General features: G+C 32.1%; 3 protein-coding genes and 1 non-coding gene across 4 annotated transcripts; 2 read left to right on the top strand and 2 right to left on the bottom strand.

The window, feature by feature from the left end:
- Nucleotides 1-423: 423 nt before the first annotated feature.
- Nucleotides 424-5,659, bottom strand: LOC137827498 (nuclear/nucleolar GTPase 2). The gene is made up of 11 exons (XM_068633659.1): nt 5,295-5,659; nt 5,064-5,197; nt 4,832-4,961; nt 4,117-4,277; nt 3,668-3,769; nt 3,457-3,561; nt 3,179-3,307; nt 2,862-3,002; nt 2,029-2,129; nt 1,695-1,752; nt 424-1,035 (listed from the first exon to the last, which is right to left on the bottom strand). Exons 1-11 carry the CDS (start codon nt 5,524-5,526, stop codon nt 682-684), a joined length of 1,647 nt encoding a protein of 548 aa, XP_068489760.1. The 5' UTR covers nt 5,527-5,659; the 3' UTR covers nt 424-681.
- A 2,018-nt stretch (nt 5,660-7,677) lies between these two features.
- LOC137827505 (uncharacterized) lies at nt 7,678-8,792 on the top strand. The gene has a single exon (XM_068633667.2). It carries the CDS (start codon nt 7,788-7,790, stop codon nt 8,484-8,486), a length of 699 nt encoding a protein of 232 aa, XP_068489768.1. The 5' UTR covers nt 7,678-7,787; the 3' UTR covers nt 8,487-8,792.
- Nucleotides 8,793-9,539: 747 nt separating this feature from the next.
- TRNAD-GUC (transfer RNA aspartic acid (anticodon GUC)) lies at nt 9,540-9,611 on the bottom strand. The gene has a single exon. It is a non-coding gene; the product is annotated as a tRNA-Asp (tRNA).
- A 3,147-nt stretch (nt 9,612-12,758) lies between these two features.
- On the top strand, nt 12,759-16,295 carry LOC137827503 (malate dehydrogenase). Its single transcript, XM_068633664.1, has 7 exons — nt 12,759-12,971; nt 13,970-14,128; nt 14,247-14,422; nt 14,948-15,225; nt 15,312-15,447; nt 15,536-15,647; nt 15,978-16,295. Exons 1-7 carry the CDS (start codon nt 12,929-12,931, stop codon nt 16,070-16,072), a joined length of 999 nt encoding a protein of 332 aa, XP_068489765.1. The 5' UTR covers nt 12,759-12,928; the 3' UTR covers nt 16,073-16,295.
- The last annotated feature ends 838 nt before the right edge of the window (nt 16,296-17,133 follow it).

The raw sequence follows: 17,133 nt of genomic DNA, 5'->3' as shown, positions 1-17,133 counted from the left end.
TTGATGTAATTCATATTCATGATAGAATTACACCAATTTCTTCATGTAACATGGTAAGTATCAAATTATGCAATTTGTATAATAAAGATTGTCATAAATTGTGCATCCATAGCCATGGACTCTCCATAAGGACGAAGAGTTTTCTGCAGACTGCATTGACATCCATTTTCTTTAATGTATAATCAAATTTAACAATTTACACTTTCAAATCCAAAAAACAATTATGATATACCTTTCCACACTCCAGTGTTACTGCTTGATGCCAACAAAAGTCACCATAATCTATAGAAATGTTGCATCATCCACGTTTACAACTTTGAATCATATAATGGTATATTTAAGAAGTAAAACAAAATTTCAACTAAGGAACAAAGCTATATCGATAAAATTAATCCTGAAATAATAACTAAATAAAACCAATGCTCAACAAACTAAAATCTTCTGCATATGTCTCTCGAATACAAACATCAGGTTTGCCAAAACAACATTCCAGAAAGAAAAATCGATGCATTTGACAACCATCTTTGTGAGGTAGATGAAGTCCCAAAAATAAGCTGGCCTCAGAAATGATGCGAAAGGAAAAGGAGCTGTGCTCTTCCAAGCTTTAGAGGATGGAAATAGAACCAACTTATAATTTACATAAAATTTTCCTAACAGCTATAACTCCAATGCAACCAAAATTTATGACTCAGTGGTTGGGTCCTGTTCAGATGTGTCACTATCAGAAGGTGGAATATCTTCTGCATTGTGGTTAGGAGTTTGGTCAGTCGCCTCCCCCTTCAACTCATTCTCACTATATAAATCCTTTTGAACAGGGACACTTATTTGCTGCTGTGACGAAAGAACATCTGCGATAGCCTTAATAGCAGCAGATGCTTCATTGCCATCAACTGCATCATCTATGTCAACCCCATTAACATTCGGTTCCTCAGACTCTTCTTCCTGCTTAGGAGGAGGAACAAAAAACGGAATTCTACCCCTCTGCCAGTCATGAAGTACCATCTTTGCTCCAGTCATCAGGTCAGGTTCACCACCCTGAAACAACCAATATAGGAAACAGTCACACAGAAGTACGACATCCTATCTCGCTCAGAGAGAGATAAACTAAAACAGAAGTCTCATCCATTGGATGGGGTCAGTTAAAAGGATCACAAGACACCATTCAGTTCAGTAGCGGAGAAAAAAGGTTCAAGAAAAAACACCAAGCAGGTTGGATAAAAGAATCAAACAATTCCACAATATCATGTCATAATTATAATCTATTGACGAAGAACAGACCATTTAAATCTATATCCTTCTTGATGATTTGGCCGACACGTTTTCTGGGTTTCCCTCTACCTCTAACTATTGAACTACCCTTCATCTGATTTACACTTCTTAATGGGTCTTCTACTCTCCACATGAACAAAAATTTGAATGCAAGATTGCGGGTTTTACAGCCTGTCTGTAAACTTCCCCCCTAAAACTTGGCAAACTGCTGTCTTGGGGGGTAATTAATTACATCTCTCTCGTTTTATACAATAGAAACAGACTATGAAGAGATGAAACGTGTTCCTTCGGTTCATTATTGGCTTTTGACTCTCAATAGGCATCCCATACTAAGAAGAGTATGCACATATCTAGTCTTGGCCGAATTGAGCAGAGCCAAAACTTAGATATTAAACTAAGAATTCAGATTAACTAAAAAAGAATACCTTCAGAAGTTTGCCACTTGATTTGCAAAGCTGCAGTAAGAAGTCATTTTCGTCAGCCCTGGTAGCAACAAAAAAATCTTATGAGATGAGATGCCAGAACAGAAAAACAGGGTGAAAAGTTGCCATGATATAATACTGTCAGTCTTCGTTTGCCTATAATTTTGCTTGTATACCATGGCATAAAAATATCAACTACTACAGCTCCTATCAGAGATGAAGAATGATCATATGATTGGCAAACTTAGGATATTTTCATCAAACGAACACATGAATACAAAAGGACACGCTTAGTTAACCAGGTCGACACCATTAAGTTCAGGAGACAGAGCCATACCACTCTTTTATTTTATATGCTCTCTCCAAATGTGCTTTCTTCACACGTTTCAAAACCTCACCAATATGGTCTGCAGCATCTTTCAAATTAGTTACACGCACCTGAAAGTAACATGTATTAGCATGACTGTATTGATTAATAATAATAATAATATAATTACCAACTACGGCAAAATTAATTCCACTACTACAAGCAAAAGCAAGGAGTAAATCATCCACTGAACAAGCAAAAAAAGCGAGTCCTAAAAATGACAATAGAATATCACGTGAGCAAATAAAAGCTATGATGGTTCAGGAGATGCCAGATTGAAACTAACTTCATCTCACTCAAGTATACTATCATATATCACCAATGGATAGCCAACATTCTGACAAATCAACAAGGGAGAAACAAAATTGACCACCATCATATTTTAATGACATCAAAGTTTTTTAACAGAATAACTAGTGTGTCGTTACCTGGATATAACACCAAATTAAGTAATATACTAGTCATTCAGCCTTTCAAAATAAAAGAAGTTTCCTAGACTATGGTCCAACAAATCAAAACAAATAAAATAAAACAACCAAACAAAATAGATGATATCACAGGAGACAACTAGGTTGATTAGATTGCATTAAACCATATCCCTAAACAGTTGCTCAACACTATTAGCAAATTACAACAATGAAACTTTTCCTCAATTGCTGAAATTGCCTACAAGGATTAAAGGACTACATCTATTAATTAAATTAACACTAATTAAATTACCACTAAAAAAATAGTCTAAAACAAAACATTCTTCATAAAAGCACATTGACAACCAAAATTAGAGAAAGCAGAAGGTAACATACCACACCCTTTAACACAACATCTGTTTCAGAATCCTTGTTGTGGTAGACTACACCTGGACAATCAATCAAAAAGATTCTCTTTGTAAGCGTTATATACTGCCAGACTTTCGTTTCCCCTGGAATTGGAGCAACCTTGCAGACCTTTTATAACATATAATTGGATACATGTTAGTCAATTTGTTAAAGTGATTATTCCACAACAATAATTTAAAACTAAACAAGATTAGTGATTCTATGCTTGCATTCATGTCCACATAAATGCATAAACAACAGCTTAAGCAAAAAATGAGAAGCATTAAAGGAGATAGAATTATTACATTCTTTGTACGCAAAGTGTTGATTACTGATGACTTCCCAACATTTGGATATCCAACAAATCCAACAGATATTGCTTGCTTATCCCGTTTCAAACGTGCAAATTGTCTAAGTACAGATAGAAGAGAACCCTACGCACAATAATGACAAATAAGAAAATAGCACATAGCAGGAGATGCAGAATAGCTATATCATGTTTCAGTTATATTTCTTTCATAAATTAACAAAATTGGCACATGAAGCAAACAAATTAAATGAAGATCAAGTGTATCAGAAATACTTTTCCAAAGGACTTGTTAATGTTTGCATGGAATGCCAGAGTTGGAAATTCTTTAGACAAAACTCTAAGCCATCCTTTTGTTGCCCAAGCAGGAACTAGATCACACTGAAAAGGGGGAAATAAAATTAAGTTTGCTTTAAGTCACATAATAGCAATATAGGGCACTTCACATTTTAGAGTAATGTTAAAAACAAATCATGTTGTCACTAACCTTGTTCAATAAAAGCACCATGTGTTTGTGCTTACAATTTTCCTTCAAATGCTTCTCTAAATGGTAACATCTTGTGCCTTGTGGATCCCTCGCATCTAGAACCTGCATTAGGATACATAAAGTATTCAAACTTTGAGGAAGAGAAGATGGATCTGTTGGACAACTTCAAGGACTTGTGTTCAAAGAAATCTGACCTACCATAGACCCTTTATCTAAACAAAGCACAAAAGGAACACAAAAAAGAAAGTTGCTTTAAAAATGGAAAATATTAACCAAGACATTTTTTCAAATTTGAAATAAGACCTAAAAGTGACCTTACACTGACAGGGCAACATATCATAAATGCCTATCATAGAGCACATTTTTTCTGTGGCACAATCATATCTAATTGAAACAAACACATGCAGAAACATAGACACGAGAAAATCTAAAGAAAAAGGAGAGGCTACCTGTACAACAACATCAGATGAATCTATCACTTTGTAAAGCTCGCCCCATATGCGTTTACTTTGACCCTTTTCGAACATGGTATGTCGCACTAAATCTCTAAATCCATCCCCATCATCAGCTTCTCCAGATGCACTGGAACCACGCTTCTGTTCAAAAACATCTGCAAAATACCATAGCAAAGAAGGAATGACAATAATCTCACACTAAGTAAAGCACAATTAATCTGTAGAAAGAAACTACAGATCACATAAAACAAGAATTCCCACAAAATAAACAAAAAAGTTACTATTCAGTTTCAATTAAGTGAATCTGTTAAGTGCACCATCATAAAACAAGTAATAGACCAAGGGGTGCTTGGATAAGAAACAGAATCTCAATTTAATAATATAACTTCTTGAGCTATTATTTCTAACTTCTACAAAAACATTTCCCATCTCCTGTTTTCTTAAGTGATCTGGTGAAATGTAGGACAGATAACTTTTACAATAGCAAACTACTTTAGAAAAAGAATTAACAAGACATAAATAAATAAACTTCTTTGTTCTTGAGATTTACTTATTCGGAGAAACTTATGTAACCTTTATGAATTTTTCACTCAAAAATAGTTTTTCTCAGAACATACACACCAGCAAACAGGTTCTAAACTTTTAAAGATAACAACACAACCCCGTTGCTCATCCAACCTACAAATTCACAGAGAAACCATTCTTTTACCTTGAGAACCATCAGCTTTCTTCAGCAAGGACTCGTAGTCAGCAGCCAAGAGGCTGGGGCGCTTTCTTTTGGTCTTAGGTCCAAAAGCATCTTGAAAAGGCTCTCTATCAAGCAGATGAACTCTAACTTGCTACATTCAAAATCCATAAACCATTACTAAATTCATTATCATTTTTATTTTAAAAAACGCACACAACTCATTCACCAAAAACGTAGAGCCTAGCAAACAAACCTTCTGGTGATCATTGAGCAATGACAGCGGCAGTTTCTTCTCTTTAAGAATCACATTGTAATTACTCGACATGCGACTCTGCAGCTCTTCCCGGAAGAACTCGAGCTCCTTCTGATTCACAACACGCGTATTCCCTGCGGATTGTAATATTCGCAAGTTCAAGTGGATGAAACGCAATTATTATTTTTACATTAAGCATTTAAGTGATTGTTGTTACGAAATTGGACATACCGAACCATCGGCGATCAGGTTGAATACGTGTGCTGGGAAGATCCTTGGACTGAAACTCGTTGGAGAGGACTTTGCCTTTTCGGTCGCGAACGGGCCTGGTCTTGTACATCTTGAGGCGGCGCACGGTGGCGGCGGAGCGCCTCTCCTTCTTCGAGTCATTGCTGCGGTTAACGTCGAGAGAGTGCTTCGGTTTGCCGGAGACGTTCACCTTCTTCTCTTGCTTCTTCGCCATTGCAGTCCAGAGAGAAAGAGAGATGAGTTGGTTTCGCTCCTCGTTGCAGCCCCGTTCAGGTCTGCGATTAGGTTGGAAAATTTTAATTTTAGGGTTTGTTTATAGGTTTTGGGGTTTGGGTCAGATATATTTTGGAATAAAATTGGGATAAAATTATTTTTTATTATTTTAATTTTGGTTAGTACAGTAAAAAATGTGGAATTACTGGTAAAATGTGTAATAATAAAAATGTGTAACAAACGTGAAATTGAAATGTAATTATACTTTAAAAACATTTAATAGATATATCTAATATTATAGAATTGATATATAAATATTTTTGGTTTAATTACCTTTTTCGTCCTTATATTTATAGTCAATAGTCAATTTGGTACATTGGTTTTTAAAAAATTCAATTTGGTCCCTAAGTTTTTTAAAATGTATTCAAAATGGTTTTTTCTGTTAAATATCACTAAACGGTGTTAAGTGGTGCTTATGTGGCAAACACGTGTAAATTACGTGGATGATGCTTACATTACTTTAGTGAATACTGAATTAGGGTTTAGGTTATTCAAATTGAGAATTTCGAATTTAGGTTTCTAATACGAGGATTGTTCCCCTGGTTGAATTCTGTGGTGCGCTGCCCTGCTTCGATTCCATTTGGAGGTGCGTTTCCCTGTTTCGATTTCACATAATCGAATGAGGAGAGCACAAGATTGAAAATAAAAAGGATATACTAAATAAAGTGTGTTTCCAGTTTTAACATAAAGAAAAAAGCTATGTTATGTAAATCCATTCAACACTTATTTTATATTTAAATAAATTTCTTCAAACATTTATAAAGAAAATGTAAAATGAGTCAAGTTTTATATGTTATGACTTAACTTTTATAGAAGATTTTTCATCCAACTTTTCTAAAACCAAATGTACATAAGTTATTTTAATTTATGAAATAAGTTGAATTCATTTTCATTTTCATTAAACAGGATCATAATAGTGTTATGAAAAATATCCAAACTCTATTGTTTGTTGTTATCTCTTTCTAAGCAAAGTTGAGTGGACGGTGGTAAGTTTTGTGGTGAATCAATAATCATTATACCGTCTATGCCAAACATGGTCTAATCATAATGCTTCCAAAATAAATGAAAAAAGAGTGGTGTAAAATTTCAGTGCCAATCCATTTTCAATCGTCTAGTCTATTTAACAGGGGACATTCAAAATTCTCAATGTCTTCTTTGGAAAATGAAAGCAGATGTGTCCATAAAATGGCCATTTCATTGATAGATTGAGATAGATGAAGAGTTAGTACTACCACTTATCCTAACTTTTTCATCATAAATTGTTCATAATTACTTAATGTATTTCAACCGAGACTCAAATTATTAGAGAGGGAGCTGATTAGACTTAAAGTGCAGATACTGATTTTAAGAACATGAAGATAGAGTGATCTTTAGAAATCTGAATTTCACATTATCAGAGAGGGGTGATTAGACTTTAGTGTAGATAAAGTGGTTTTAAGAAATCATAAAAATAAAGTGATTTGACCATAAGATTTAAAAAATATTTATGGTAACTTGAGTCATGACTTTAACTCTGGGGATAATGCACCCTCTTTTGTAAGTTTTTTCTTAGTGAGTTAGAACTTAGTTCCCTCATTTTTTATTGTTTTTTCTTTTCTTTTGCAGATTAGGACACAGTTAGGATGAAGATTAAGACTGTGAAGCATTAATATTATCAAAAAAAATGTTATGTTCATAACTTTGCACAAACTTAATGCAGTGGCAATCCAACTGAAATGAAGAAAATGTCATTTTTTTTTCTTCTTTTTTGCAATGGGGAGTGGGGTTCTGATCAGTGATGGACTTGACTTTTCTTTTGCAGAGTTTAGTTTTCCTCATTACTCTCACTATATTGGTTGCTTTTATGTTGTCAATTCTGCCGAAAGTGTTGAGCTAGGACTGATAATTACACCCTTAAGATCAAGATTTCATGCTATTACAACTCATGCCATCAATGTGCAATTTTCACAAAATAATGTAGAAATCAAAGTAGTGGCAGTTGAGTAATTCTTGTGACAAAACTGTGCCAATTTGAGGCACCAAAAAGATGATAGGAACTTGCAGAAGAAATTTATTGTTTATAAACTAAAATGGGGGCATCAAAGGTTCCTTCATGAGATTGAGAACCATTTCTAATAGTCCTTCCCTTACTCTAGAGACACATTCTTACTTTCTTTCTTCTTTTCTTTCTCTCATCAAACCAAAAACACCCTTCACTTTGTGATGTCTCCCATGAGGCTTGGTAAGAAGCTTCAACCTGCCAAGAAGGCATGGAATAGCTTTTCCAACACAGTCCAATACAAACTCCACAAGCTGAACATCCCCAAGTCCTTCAGAACCACCCTGCAACTCCTCCTCTCAGCTTTTCACTCCCTTGGCCATGTCATACACTCTAAACTTCATCACTCACTTTCCACTACAAGGCAACGTGCCACTACTTTCTACCATGTTCAACACAGGCACTCTACAGCCATACACATAGATGACCTCTTTGACAAGGCTAATTCTGTCTCCATGACCACCAAGAGAAGTGCTCATGCACAAGGGCAAATAAGCAAAGGGAAAGACAAAGAGGAGCATTCCATTCCAAAGGGTCATTTTGTTGGTGAGTATTGCAACCAAAGTCACACCATTTCAAAGAGAAATTTGATCTCTGAGTGTAATAGTAACCAAAATCACCACAGTGAAAGTAGTGGTAAGAGAAGTTTACATGATAAGCATCACAACAACCAGAATCAAAACAGTGAGAGTAGTGGATTGAACACTATAGAGGATGCATGGAAGGCTGTGGTTGCTAAGTCTCCCCAACTACATGTAGATCAAAAGGCAGAAGAATTCATCGGCAAGTTTCGTGAAGATATGAGGCTTCAGAAAGAGAGATCAATGCTTGAATTTCAAGAGATGCTAGCACGAAGTGCCTAGATAGATTTGATCTCAACAACTATTTCATTTTTCTAATTTGACACACACAAGATTGGTGTATACATAATTTCTTTTTCATTTCATTTTGGATTCTGCAGAGCACATAATTGCTTAGTAGTTGTTTGTGTGAAGATGTATAGGAAAGAAGGGTTTGTGAAGGATTTTTTTCCTTTTTCTTGTGTAAACATAATTTGCATTCATTCTTCTTCTTTTGATTGAAAATAAGCATCTGATGGATTGTGCATTGTGTTTGTAATCTGATAGATAATGAAGTGTGTATACAATGTATTTGGGAGTTTTGTTAAACTTTATGTTTGTTGTGAAAACATTTGCTTTAGTTGTTTTGCTTTTCTTTTCAATTTGTTGTTTGTTCTTGTCCAATGTCCACATGCATCCATTTTCTCTCCTAATTTCAATTATTTTCAGTTGCTTTAATAGTGAGTTGTTGGGATCTATCAAACTCATCCAGCTCACAAGTACTGTAGTTAATTTTAGTGTATAAATAATTAAAAATATATAAATGCAATAGTATAATTATTAATATTAATATAATAACGGCAAGAAAATCATCAAATAAAAACTATATTAGTGACAAAAATAAGACTAAATTAGAGACCATTTTATGAATTAAAAAATTATTGATATCTAAATTAGTTTTTTAAATTGGTATTTAACTACTAACTGTCAATATTTTAATTACTTACTACTTTTTATTCTAAATTAGTTTTAATTAGTCTTTTAGAAACTAATTTAAAATCTAAAATATTAGTAATTAATTTAAAAATTATTTTATAATTTTTTATTAATAATAAAAACCACTTTAAATACATATTAGTTAATATATGAATTAATTATTTTTTTTCTTTAAATTTAATTTATATTTAATGATTCTTTTAGTCAATTAACATTAATTATTTGTAAGACAATGCAATTGGAAATTTTAAATAATTTAGAACAAAACATGTTAGAAAAGATATAGTAAATGAAGTGAATGTAACCCTGAAAGTAGAGAATGAAAAAAAAAAAAAAACAAATTATAAAACTTAAAAAAATCGCCGTTGCCGGGGATCGAACCCGGGTCGTCCGCGTGACAGGCGGAAATACTCACCACTATACTACAACGACCAACTTTTGATAAGGTTATTTAAATTACATATTTAAAAAGTTATGATATTTAATTTAATCATATATATATATATATATATAAAAGTTATGCTGATAAAATATTACAATTAGCACAACTTCAATACATGCTCATACTTATATAATTGAAACAGTTTTAATGTTCATTTTCTCAAAAAATAAAAAGTAATAATATTATATATTTGTATTTTTCATTTTTCTTTAACAAGATAAATTTTACTTCATTTCTTATTTGTTTCTCTACTTTTTCATTCATTTCTTTACCATTTTTTTTCTTTATTTTCTTTATTCGATGAAGGCTAAAAGATTTCTAATAATCTCACTTGTGTTGACAATCAATAAATAATGGATGCAATAACTCATTAATAATTAAAAGGTTATTTATAATAAGTTAAGGATGAAATAGAATGATCCAAGAATTTCTTGGGAAGATGTAAAAATATTCCAGAGAAAGACATATTGTTAGATGTGCATAGAATATACTTTATAACATTTTTAAAATTAGGTTAATTAAATTGTAAAAGTATTATTGTATGAATATTTTTCAATGTTAAGTTTATTAAACAATATTAATATAGTTATTTGTATTTGAATTTTTAATTTTTAAGTGGTGTGAAATTTTTTTATATACTTAAACAAATCCTTAAGTTAAGAGTTAAGAGATAGAAGTAACAAATAATATTTATATTTTATTCCAACATATGAAAGAGAATATCAACATGTCATTCATAGTTATCTTATTAACATGGTTATAAATGGAAGACTTGTCATACAAAATTAACTAAAAAATTTACATTAAATTAAATATCAACTTATTGTACACATGCTTTATGCACACAAAAATTCTAGAAAATCTTACAAAACTATATAAAAATTGTTCTTTCATTGTAAAACATTCACTCTATAAAGTATTTATCTTGAAAAAAAGTCTTATTTGTATATATTCTCTTTAGAGTTATCCATGTAATTTTGTAACAACTTTTTGTTTTGTTTTAAGTCATAAGAGTTAGATAAAGAATACTTAGGATAACCATGATTGACACAACCCAAAAATAATAAAGATTATTTAAGTTCTAATTTCAATTGAGTTTCTACTTAAAAAAATTGTCCTATTGGACTAAAATAATTTTATTTTCATTTAAGTACCATTTTGTTTAATTTTTGTTATCAATGTGAAAATGTGATTGTTATTTTTTTTTCAACTTACTAATCAACTTGTTGTTGTCCTATCTAATCTCCTTCGACTCATCGATAAACTAATTTTTTTTCTCTCTAAAAACAAGTTGACTATTGAGTTAGAAGAAATTGAAAATGAAATATAAATTAAGTGGGGAGTTTGAGATAGGAAGATGAAAGTAACAACTATGTTATTTTAATAGTAACAAATCAACTTACAATATACTTAAAACATAATAATTTATTTTGTCACCTAATAGAATAAAACTTTTTAATAAAAACTCAATTGAAAATAATTAAATTGACTACTTAATTAAAATTTAATTAAGTTAAAAAAATGATGTTTTTATTTTATTTTAATGAGATAAGATAGATAACCAAAAGCAACTTTACTTACTTATTATAAATAAGTGGTGAGAATAAAAATACTTGTATTATGTAATCATTATTTTCTAAAAAAAACCTCCAAAACTGTTTGAAATCTCATTCAACTTCTTATAAAAGTAATATATTTATTTTTATTTATAAATCATAATACTGAAATATTATTAAATAAAAATAATATTATAACTTATAATACTGAAAATAAAATAAAATAAAATAAAACTTTAATTATAATGAATTTTAACCTTTAAAGTAACCTAAAAGAATGGTGTATAACGTCTCTTAACCAATTAATTTAAAATTTGCCTTCTAATGATGAAAAGATAAACCATTATATATATATATATGTTATATGTATGAAAAATATAAAGTTAAATATACTATTCTTACGTATAACTTAACATTAATATATATGTCAGTCAAATAAGAGACATATTAATTGAATTGTTATTTCATTAATCCAATATGAAGCATGAATATATTTTGATAATTGTTCTCAAAACGGTGTTAGGGTATAGAGAACTACCACTCCCTTCGGTCTATTATTGCCACTCCTCTTGTTCTTCCTTTCTTTTTTCGGTCGTCAGATCTCACAAATGGGGTGGTACATGCAGAAAACACTCAAATGCTCAAGTTACTATAGATGATGATGTACCTGGTCCTTGAAATTTGTGTTATTTATATTATATTAGTGGGCTTTTTGCTGGTGAGCCGGATTAGGAGATAGATTCATGTTTAGAGTTATGTTAAACAACCCTTAATTATGGATTAACTCTGCTGACTTGATCAATCCATAGAACGTCGTCACGGATTGGTCGGTCACGTGTCGTCATATGACCTCATCATGATTAGGTGGTTAAATGATTCGAATGCTGGCCGACTCACTCCATATATATATATATATAATAATAATAATATTATAGAAAATATAGAAAAAGAAAAAAAATTATGAGGTTAGGAAATAGATTCTTAACTTTGAAAAAGCTAACAACTAAGGTCCACCTTTTACGACACATGTGGTCGATGATGCCTCCCTCCACGCTTCATACCGTGCGTGGACCCCACGTCTACGGATGCTCCGTGACCACTCAACCTCTTTAACTCACACCGTTAAGCATCTACACAGAATATCGTCTTTCCGTTTTATATTTATTATTTCACAAGTTTTACACCACTCTTGTGATATTTTAAAATTTATCTAGCATAGATACTAATTTAATCTGTGATATGTTAATTCAAATAAATTAAATTTAACTCTTTCACTGTTAACAATTTCTTTTTACACATTCCCTGTTAGATGAAGTTCATATAAATTGTACTAAATATATTAATTTTATTTTTATTCTATTCATATAATTTTTTACATTAGTACGGTCCACATTAACTTTATCCAGAAATCTTTACGGAAGAAAAATTAAAAAAAAGAGTATATTTTTCTATAAACTATATAATGTCTTACATAAAAAATTAATGTGATGAAATTTTACAAATAAATTTATACATAAACTAATTAATTTATATACAAGTTTTTTTTCCTCTAAAAATATATATAAATACTCTACATTATTTGCATCTTTTACGTTGGACATATACCGTCAAAGCGGCGTCGTTTTACGTAGTCCTAACCATCTCCACAGAAATAAATTCACGAGTCCACCCTCACTCTTTCAGTAACTCCTTCACAGTTCTTCATCGCCTAGACCCTCTTCGTTCCTTCGATTCGTTCCATTTCTTCCAAAATGGCCAAAGACCCAGTTCGTGTTCTTGTCACCGGTGCCGCAGGTAATCATCTAATATCCAGAATCTCTTTTGTACCGTTCATATGTTTTAGATTCGTCACGATCGCTTGGTTTTACCCTTCTGTGTTTTCGATGCGAGATCTGTGATCTGACGGTTGTTTTGAATTGGTCTGATGGTTTTAAATTATGGGTCTGTATGAAAATGATGTCTTTGGCTGTGTTTGAATCTTGATCTGCTTATGTGTCAGATCTGTTCCTGTGATGAACCACGGTGATGGTTGGTTTCTGTGTTTTGTGATCTTTTTTTATGTAGATTTGTTTTTCATTGATTTGATTTGTAAGTCTGGCTTGTGATTCTGATTTAACTGTTTGTTAAGGTTGTTTTTTTTTGTTAAGGTTGTTCAGAAATGGATCGTGTTTTATGTTTCATCAGGAAATGAAAGTTGAAACTAGTAGTCTCTGCATTTCTTTTATCATCTGCTGGTGTCTTGTTATGTTTCTTCTCTGTGATTGAATGAGAAACATCTGATTCTGTGACATTCTGTGTGGCAAGTTGACTTACTATCTATGATGCACCGATACTTTTGTCTGACACGTGTCCGATCCTCTAGCATACTTTACCTATACTCATCAAGTATCTAATTATAAAGCACTGTGATGACAAATTTATAACTTTTTATTTCCACAATGTCTAATAAATGTGATTATCGGTGATAATAGAATATAATTCACAATTGCAGTTATACAAGCCTTAGTTAATTTGATTTTTTTTCTGGTGGTGCACTTTATTTTATTTTATTTACAATTCTATTGATTTTTTGAAAATGGTGTTTCTCTACTCTCTCCTTTTTTTATGCAAAGATGTGTTGTTTTAAGTTATTTATTGACCTAGTTAAAAACTTACAATGATGTTTTCGAGTGAGTGGGGTTTTATGGTGGTATGAGTTGTTGCTTTAAACTGAGTTTGGTCTGCATGTGGATGCATGGGAATTTATTTTTCATCATGTTGATGTCCTAATAAAGTGTTTTTATCAATTGTAGGGCAAATTGGATATGCTCTTGTCCCTATGATTGCTAGAGGAGTGATGTTGGGTGCTGACCAGCCTGTGATCCTCCACATGCTTGATATTCCTCCAGCAGCGGAGGCATTGAACGGGGTTAAAATGGAATTGGTGGATGCTGCATTCCCTCTTCTTAAAGGTTTGACATGATGCCCTTGTTGAATCTTGCTTAAACAACACGGAAAAATCGATCTTAGAGTTGAGATAGGTTGTTTTAGTGGCTCATATCATCAATAGTGTGAGATTATTTGTTTCAGGTGTTGTTGCAACAACTGATGTGGTTGAGGCATGCACTGGTGTCAATGTTGCTGTGATGGTTGGTGGATTTCCAAGAAAAGAGGGTATGGAGAGGAAAGATGTGATGTCTAAGAATGTCTCAATTTACAAGTCTCAGGCTTCTGCCCTTGAAGAACATGCTGCTGCCAACTGCAAGGTAATCCCTTTCATCTGAATCTGCAGTCCCTCTTAACTAGATTTAATTATTTCAACTGTTCTTTTTTATGACAAAACTTGTTATATTTTGTTGGGACATGTTGATTTTGTCTTATAATTGAAAACTGTTAATTTGTTGGTTTCACACAAGTCCAATGAAAATATAAGCAGTTCTGATGATATTACTTGTAGCTTTTGGTCCCATTAAGATATTTGGAGTTGCAGTGAATTTATATGTATCCCCGTTAATGTTAGTTTTTGTACTTGTTTGTTGAACTTTGACCACTTTTAGGAGATTCGAATCTTAACATGAACTAGGTATTATGGAATAAACTCCATCTAGTTCATATATGTGCAAGTGTACTGTATATATGGTAAAGTTCTTGTTTCTCGACTCCATCTTAATAAAACCTAACTTTCTATTCATGGAATGTATACTGTATGTTAATTTTTTCAAAAACATGTTTTTTCAGTTGCGTTTTATTGAATTATTTATAAAGGGATTTGCATTACTCTTACCCTGCAGGTTCTGGTTGTTGCTAACCCAGCAAACACCAATGCATTGATCTTGAAAGAATTCGCTCCATCAATTCCAGAGAAAAACATTTCTTGTTTGACTAGATTGGATCACAACAGGGCCCTGGGGCAAATTTCTGAAAGACTTGGTGTTCAGGTTTCTGACGTGAAGAATGTCATAATCTGGGGTAATCACTCATCCACTCAGTATCCCGATGTTAACCATGCAACTGTTACAACCCCATCTGGGGACAAAGCAGTTCGTGAACTTGTAGCTGATGATGCCTGGTATGTTACAAATACTGTCAATTATGACTAGTATTTTTTTTAAGATTGTGTTTATTGAAACATTGCTGGAATTTTTCATCATCAAGGTTGAATGGGGAGTTCATTTCAACTGTTCAACAACGTGGTGCTGCAATTATCAAAGCTAGGAAGTTTTCAAGTGCACTATCAGCTGCTAGTTCTGCTTGTGACCATATTAGAGATTGGGTTCTTGGAACTCCTCAGGTTGGTTAGGCTTTTGTTCGATTTCTAATTCAGGTTTTGTATGTGTCTCCAGCTAAGCTAATTGTATATTTTTGCCTTGCTATTTTAGGGCACCTGGGTGTCTATGGGAGTATATTCTGATGGTTCTTACAATGTTCCAGCTGGACTCATCTATTCATTCCCTGTCACTTGTGCCAATGGGGAATGGACAATCGTCCAAGGTTAGTTTTTGTCACATGATATGATAGTATATTCATTACTATTTTACTTGTCCATATTATGCATCACCATTGTACTGAAACAATATTTACTCGAACAATCTCTTATATGGATGATGCTTTCTATGCAACTAAAATTCCTTGCCAGTTTGAGTTTCTAGAATGTTTATTCTTGACAGATAACATTTGTAATTAACTGAGAAGAATCACCTTTAGTTGAATAAAGGCTTTGTTGTTTTTCCATTAAATAATTACACTACTCAAAACAACCACTTGTTCTAACTTGAATGAATACATCTGATCCTTGTTTCATTTGTCCAATAATTTACTCAGGACTTCCAATTGACGAGTACTCAAGGAAGAAGTTGGACTTGACAGGAGAAGAGCTTTCTGAGGAGAAGGCATTGGCCTACTCATGCCTCTCTTAGACACATTGGTTTTTGTGATCCATCCTTGTAGGTTGGGATCATGTTTTGCCATAGAAGTAGCTTCAATTTTGAATAATTCTCCAAGACACAAAGGAACTATGAGTGCTGAGAGTGTACTTTTTCATTGGCATTACTTGTTGTATTGCAACAACATCTAATCCTTTTAGGAGGATATTTGAGCTTACAGTTTTAGTCATGGCATTTGAACTACTACATATTCAAATTTTCGTGTCACATAAAAATTTATTAAGATCTACAATGAAATTACTTATGAACCAAAATAGATTTTTTTATAAAAATCCAAATAAACTGATATCACTTAACTAACACCTCGACCTCAACAGAACCAAAATGAAAACCTTTTTATTAGAATAATAAACAAAATCTACAAATTTACGTGCACAAATTTATATGGGTCTTATATATTAATCAATATAAATTATGATTAATAAAACTAGGATTATGGAGGTTATTAATGTTTATGGGGATAGTTATGTGTAAGTATGAAAAATATTGATAGTTTTGTTAGCAGCATGAGGTTATTAACTTTTATGCACGGGTAAGTATGTATGCAAATTCGATAATTTTGTTTGACTAAGAATAGTGAATATAATTTTAAAATATATTGTTGTGATTAATAATGTTATTAGTCATTGAAACATATAAGAGTGATTAACTTTATGTTTTAAGTGGATATTATTAGAATAATAAATCACTTGTATAATAAAATTAACTATGCTATATACATAATTATAGATATATAGATTTGATAGAAGTAATGGAAAAATATTCTTTTTGAGGCATTATTCGTTTTCTTGAAGTCTTCATCTTAATTTTTAAGAATATATATAGAAACATACGTGTGTATATATATGAGTTTTGGACACGTCTTTTAAATTTAAATTGTGTGTCGTATCGGACACTGATAATACTTGTACTATACACACGTTAGTGTAGTGTCAAATTCAAAAAATATTTGATGAATTTCTAACAATTCTAACACAGTTCTAACATAATTTAAAAAAAAAAGTATATTAATTTTTTTAAAAATTAAATTTATT

Source organism: Phaseolus vulgaris, chromosome 7 (genome assembly GCF_051622355.1).
Source record: "Phaseolus vulgaris cultivar YP4 chromosome 7, ASM5162235v1, whole genome shotgun sequence".
Taxonomy (NCBI): Eukaryota; Viridiplantae; Streptophyta; class Magnoliopsida; order Fabales; family Fabaceae; genus Phaseolus; species Phaseolus vulgaris.
This window is presented reverse-complemented; position numbering and strand designations above follow the sequence as displayed.

Coding starts and splice junctions, on each gene's coding strand:
- LOC137827505 (XM_068633667.2), top strand. CDS start 7,788: ATGTCTCCCATGAGGCTTGGTAAGAAGCTTCAACCTGCCAAGAAGGCA.
- LOC137827503 (XM_068633664.1), top strand. CDS start 12,929: ATGGCCAAAGACCCAGTTCGTGTTCTTGTCACCGGTGCCGCAG. Junction 15,226..15,311: donor CTTGTAGCTGATGATGCCTG/GTATGTTACAAA, acceptor TTCATCATCAAG/GTTGAATGGGGAGTTCATTT. Junction 15,448..15,535: donor GGGTTCTTGGAACTCCTCAG/GTTGGTTAGGCT, acceptor TTGCTATTTTAG/GGCACCTGGGTGTCTATGGG.
- LOC137827498 (XM_068633659.1), bottom strand. CDS start 5,526: ATGGCGAAGAAGCAAGAGAAGAAGGTGAACGTCTCCGGCAAACCGAAG. Junction 3,003..3,178: donor ACACTTTGCGTACAAAGAAT/GTAATAATTCTA, acceptor ATGTTATAAAAG/GTCTGCAAGGTTGCTCCAAT. Junction 1,753..2,028: donor GCATATAAAATAAAAGAGTG/GTATGGCTCTGT, acceptor TGTTGCTACCAG/GGCTGACGAAAATGACTTCT.